Consider the following 6,305-nt stretch of genomic DNA (forward strand, 5'->3'; position numbering starts at 1 on the left):
GAAAATCACTTCAGTTTACACTTTATAATCTTTTTGATGATCACACTCTTTACACGATTTCGTTTTTTAAATAGATCGATACCTCCTACGTAAATTGTTGTAAGTCAAAATTCCAAGTTTTGCTTTATAACTTAAATATATGCTTTTTATGTATATTCATACATTTCATTCAAATTCAAATATATTATTCGTCAACATAGATTACAATAGATTAAAATACATGGTGATAATCAAATAGTTGCCCTCTATACTGCGCCTTAAGTTCTACGAACTAAATAAGTAAATGAGTACAAGGAACAATGTTTACAAGTACAAGCAAAAACAAACATTTACAATCACTTCACAAGGTATAACACAAAGCACATAAATTATTACACATTGATATAAAGCACAAATTTGTAGAGAAAAACGAAATTTTATACTGGTCATACCTATTGGCAACAGTATGCGTTGAAATGGCCCCCTGACTCAACATATATATTGTAGACCGTGAAAAGTCAAACAGCGCTGGTTATCTGCCAGTAGGTACCATAATATAATGGGCGATCGGAACCCAGTGCCCAAGCCACCCTAATACATCACACGCTAACACATTATTATAACTTTGAGTTATTATATAGTTTCATAATTCTTGGTTATTTTGTAAGCTAATGGCTTTTTAGTGAATTTTCAATTAGTAAATAATAATAATATGAAAAATCGCACACATCTAATGTAACAAGGCCATATTTTTATTTAAATAAATGACTTGTTCTTAGCCACTTTTTGTAGCAGTAAAGCTTTTTGTGAATGAGTTTCCTGTCGCCCAGCAGTAATGTGAGTCGGTATTATTGCGTGTCGGTTTTGAAGGGAAAGCGATGTGGTGAAATTACAGGCACATGAGGCATCATAATATAACTAATAAATTTATTTGCATTTACTATTGTTGCGATATAACAAACTAGTGAAGTAATTTCACACAAAAAATAATTGAATATCAATTCAATAAAAATTTCAATACAATGAATACCGACATCTCTAGCCAGGGCTGGTAGCTGTAAAGGTATCTAACTGGGTGACGTTATACTTAAGATTTCTCATAGATGGCGCTACGGCTAAAAAGTCGAAAAATCAAATACAAAGACACGACAACAAACACATAGAAAAATTCGTGAGGTCCGCTGTTTCGTTCCGTGGCTTAGTTGGTATAGCGTCTGCCACGGTACGCTAGAAGACGTCGGTTGGAATCCGGCCGGATCGAAGGAATTTTTTCTGAGTGGTTGACCTTTGTATTAATAATTATAATAAATACTAACAATAAACTATAGATTATAAGCTGAATTGGAAACAACAAACAGAGAAAGTGTGCACTAAAATAAATAGATTTGCTTTTGCTCTGTATAAGTTGACAAGAGTGGCAAATAAATGCACGGCAATGACAGCGTATTTTGCGTATGTAGAATCAGCACTCAGATACGACCTTATTATTTGAGGGTATGGCACAGACTTTGGGAAAACGTTCATAGCTCAAAAGAGGCGTATACGAGTCATCTGCAACTTAACACCAGATGTATCAAGTCGCCCCCATTTTAAAACACTAAAAATATTAGCTCTGCCCTCATATCATATCATATCATATCTTTGCTCCAGGGCTAGGTAGTGACCTAGCCCTGGAGCAAAGATATGATCTATGACTCGCCCGGAAGACGCTTAGTCAGTCGCACCATAAGGCTGCAGAGCAGTGCAGAGCGGATTTATCTGCGGACCATCCGCGGGGTAACACGTGTGGCATTAGAACATCGTTTTGCAGTGACGCGGATTGCTCCGTACGGAACACACTCCGCGTGAACTCTGCGCAAGCCACCCGTGCGTTCATTGTAGGCGACTGTCTTCCGTGAATATTCGCACTAAATTAAATACTCGATTCACAACTGCGGAATTTACACATGCGGATGGCCCGTACGGACCGTATGCGCAACTGTGAAACCTGTAAATAACTGGGATTTTAATCTGCAAAATAACACTTTTTCAGGAGGTTTAAAGATTGTACGAACGAAATTAGTTGATATTTTTTATACTCAAAGAGAATTATAAAATTACACACAATTCGTTTCATGTAGTTCGTATTATTTTTGACTCGTGTGATAAAACACTTCTTCTTATCACATGTGACTTTATCATACCAAGAGGGTGAGAAATTAAAATCGCTATTATTACGTGTGCTGCCAGATTTATAAAACGGTTCGGGTATTTCTTAAGTTATTTTTGAGGGTTTTTTTTTTAATAAATGAAACAATTCATATAACATTACAACTATTTATTTTACATACAACAACTGAAATTTATTTCTTTGACAAGTAGCACCAATAAATAAAATAAATCCTTATAAATATAAAAAATACGTAATATTTATCTAAAATAACAAATATTACTGTGCAATACACCACATAGCTAGAGCTAAGAAAAATGCAATGACGTTCTTTGGAATGAATTAAATAAATGCTAATAAAATTTAGATTATATTTATATATAATTTCAATTAACAAAAAAATTATAAATATTTAGTCTATGACTTAAATTAAAACTTTATAAGCGAATAAAAACTTTGGTACTGGAACGAAGTTAGCACGAAACTCCCACAGAGGAAAAGGAAAACATTTTAACTTTATATAAATGAATAAAATTTTATGTGAATAACACAAATGCAGGTTTACGTGTGTTGATGAATCTGTACACGATCGCAGAAACCACGTCAATGTAACTGTGTGGCTGAGAAATCCTTCCAATCACCCACATAATTATTTCAGGAGTCTATTCAAAAAAAGAGCAGCTAATGTTTGTCTCTTCACATTGTATTACGTAAATGGTTACTTTCTTAGTATTAGTTCTTACTACGATTAACAGATGACTCTCTTTAGATTTTGACACTAAAGCCGGGTACAGATAATTTGCAACACTACATGGCTTGCAACATTTCTTTTCTCATATATTTGAATGTGTTCACGCGCAGTGTGTCGCGAACACACTGCGCGCTTTGTGATCCGTCGCTTGTCCGCGTTTCGACAAACACTTTTAGTATGTATAGAGTAGTACCGTACTTAGATGTTCGCGTTGCATTGCATATTGCGTTGCAAATAATCTGTACCGAGCTTATGAGCGCCTTCTAATCAGGCGATTACAGCAAAGCCACAGTGTACACTATTAATTTTCATATAATATCTGCCACTGTCGTGACACGCGAGCACCACATTTGCAATAACAATTAGAGAAGCGCGGCTGCTGCGTCACAGTTGCGCCATTGCTGCGTTTCTATGCGTCTAATTGGAAGGCGCCCTTACCTTTTCGTTCATACAAAAATTTATGAAATATTTAAACTGCCTCCGTGGCCGAACGGTTACCATGCCGGACTGCCACGCAGAGGTCCCAGGTTCGATTCCCGGGCCGGGCGAAATATTTGTATGGCCTACATTTATTTCTCTCGTGAGTTTGGGTGTAATTTGTGGTTGTCTATGTATGTGTCCATGGCACCCGCGGCACAGGGTTTCCCTAGTGCGGGGCTAAGTTGAGTGTGTGCGTTTATAAAAAAAAAAAAAAAAATTTAGATGCGCCATCTATTGGTACAGTACCGAACCATGTAGTTAAAAACTGTTATTCAACTGTAAAAAAAAATCATCACGTCAACTTTTTTTTGTTAATTTATCATAGTACTGTCAAAACAGGACACCGCCACAAAAAGGGAAGGAGAATACAAGTATGACCGCGTTATGCAGAATTTTATTGCTTTCTTTCATGCGCAAGGTAAGTTATTAGTTATTTGCGTCTTTGTTTTTGAAACTATTCTCTTGTATCGAGTTTTTCGGTTTTTACGATTGCCACACGATGGAAATGAAACTATTTTATTTTTGTATCCAAATCGCGTATACTTTTTTTTTAAGCATAACCAATTTTTAAACGTGAGCTCCGTGGTCAAATTTATTTTGCTAAACGTGACCACGGAAAAACCAAAACAAAAATATGTGATCTAGATCCGAAATAGCTTCATTTCCTATATTCTCTAGATATTCACAAAAAAAATGTAGATCACTCAACTAGTTTTAATAACTTAGTCGTTTTATACACTACTATATTGGTCGGTGGCTAGTTCTATTATTCCGCAGCTTTGCATTTACTAGCAATATCAACTGTTTTTGAAAAAAAAACGGAATGCCGAATTTAGATTACGTTAATACCTACTTTAATTTTTGGAAAATTACTAGATACGTGTTTTCTGTACATACCGTTCTATTGGTGTAATAATAATATAGTTTACGTTAAAATAAACGTAAAAACGTAGAAAAATATCAATAAATAAATGATTTGCTATTTCTAAATATTTGACAAGATTAAAATAATATATCACTATAAGATGGCAACTTAATAGGAACAAAGTTGTATTTTTTCTTTTTGGTTAATATTTGGTAATAAGATACATCGAGCTGTAGCAATGGCACCAAATTATTTTACATTATTTACTATCTCCCGCCAAAATCTACTTAATTCTCTATAAAAAAGATCAATGATCAAATCTGTAATATGATGATTGGTTCATTATGGATCGTGATCGATTGCGAATTGGATCATTTCGGTTTATGTTGAATCAAATGAGGTTTTTATAAGAATTTCTTCTTCCAAGAGCCAGACATTACTGCCCCCGAAGCGATATGTAGAACACCATAACCACTCCTGACAGTACAAATAGAACTTAGGATTTCTTTTTAATCCACTTCTGATTTGTCGGTAACTTTGAAGCAGCAGTTTATTTTAATGACAGCAAGAATATCAAATATCAAGACTGGCACCAAAATCTCCGATTTTTTTCTAATGGTAACTACTTTACGCCGGGATTATGAAAAGTGACTCAAAGCCTACACTTTGAATAATAATTGAATCTTATAGTCAAATCTTCGCTTTACGTTTTTTTTAGTCCTCTTTGATCCATCGTTACCCCAAAATGACCCATATCATAATTGTATTGTTCAATAAACCTGAACTGAACACAATCCATATTGGTCCTATAGTCTATTCAAGTTAGCGACCTAGCACTGAGAAAACACAGGCGCATGTGATTGGTTAGAGATAAGTCACAAAAGCCGCATTCATAATGGCAGGCAAATTAGTCGGTTTACACATCTGTGTGTTTTCTGTTTGCTACCTATCTGCGACTCTTTACCTGCGACTTTGGCTGTCTTAATGGACTGATACCTTCTTATTCTGTGACTCGATTTAAGACAAAGACGGACGTAAAAAGTGAGATTGTTAAAAAAAATTATAGTAATTTATAAATAAAGTATTTTTGTTTTATTTATTAAACACCTTCATGCACGAGCCCTTACTATTTTAACGCTCACTTGACCTTGTGCCTCCATCTTATGTCCTCGATATTTTATGAAGAAGTGCGAAAGAGAAGATCCTATACCAAGTCGCTAACTTGAATAGACTAATAATCCCAAAAAACCTCACTTCTTAAATCCGTTGGGATTATTACTCTGCCACCTCCAAGTATCAGCGCACATATCTTCAAGTGTCCTTGTTGCACGCCAACCCAAAAGCTTGTGCGAGAGCGAGACGTCAGCATAATTGGCAGCTATGTCTCCTTCGCGTCGAGGCACAATTTTATATGGAATTTTGCGACCGCTGGCCGCTTCGAATGCTGCCACCATTTGGAGGACTGAGTAGCCCGTACCTGTACCTAGAGTTGTAAATTAAAATTATTAATTCAGCTGCAACAGATGTCCTTGTGGAAGAGAAGTACTGCCACCTTACCTATTTCTGCCGTCAAGCAGTAATGACAGCATTACTGCGTTTCGGTTTTGAAGGGTGCTGGTGAAATTACAGGCGCATGAGACTTTTCAACTTAAGTTTCAAGGTGACGAGTGGGTCCCATTTAGCTATGTAGTGACTATTCACTACATTTATTACACGGAATTGGCTTGAGCCAGAAAAAGTTTTAAGTCTATGTGATAAGAGCGAAAATGACGTGCTTTTCGCGTCGGTGGCTCGAGACAGGCACTTAATATTGGACTTAGGTGCTATTTATTAAGAGTCAATATAAACTCAAATGGCTTTGGTTGATTCCGTATAACAGTGAGAGTGTTGAAGTTGAATCCAATCACTTTGTAAAAAATATATAGTAAAATTGGGGATATATACTGATTAGTGTATGGTGTGACAACAAAATTCCTAAAAATTTTCACGATAGAAAAAAAACACAAACTTACATCGAAATTTCACAAGAAAACCGCTGTATTCAATAGGTATTTTACATATATCAATATATATATATATAT

The 6,305-nt window shown here is 35.6% G+C and overlaps 1 protein-coding gene across 1 annotated transcript in view; it reads right to left on the reverse strand.

The window, feature by feature from the left end:
• Positions 1-3,466: 3,466 nt before the first annotated feature.
• The window catches only part of LOC113230400 (UDP-glucose 4-epimerase-like), a 28,416-nt gene continuing 25,577 nt past the window's right edge, over positions 3,467-6,305 (reverse strand). Inside the window, exon 7 of the mRNA XM_026464314.1 lies at positions 3,467-5,720. Within this exon, the coding sequence (XP_026320099.1) occupies positions 5,475-5,720 (246 nt within the window). The 3' untranslated portion in view covers positions 3,467-5,474. The remainder of the gene's footprint in view (positions 5,721-6,305) is intronic.

The sequence above is a fragment of the Hyposmocoma kahamanoa genome, unplaced genomic scaffold, assembly GCF_003589595.1.
Source record: "Hyposmocoma kahamanoa isolate Upper Pololo Valley unplaced genomic scaffold, ASM358959v1 101, whole genome shotgun sequence".
NCBI classification, from domain to species: domain Eukaryota; kingdom Metazoa; phylum Arthropoda; class Insecta; order Lepidoptera; family Cosmopterigidae; genus Hyposmocoma; species Hyposmocoma kahamanoa.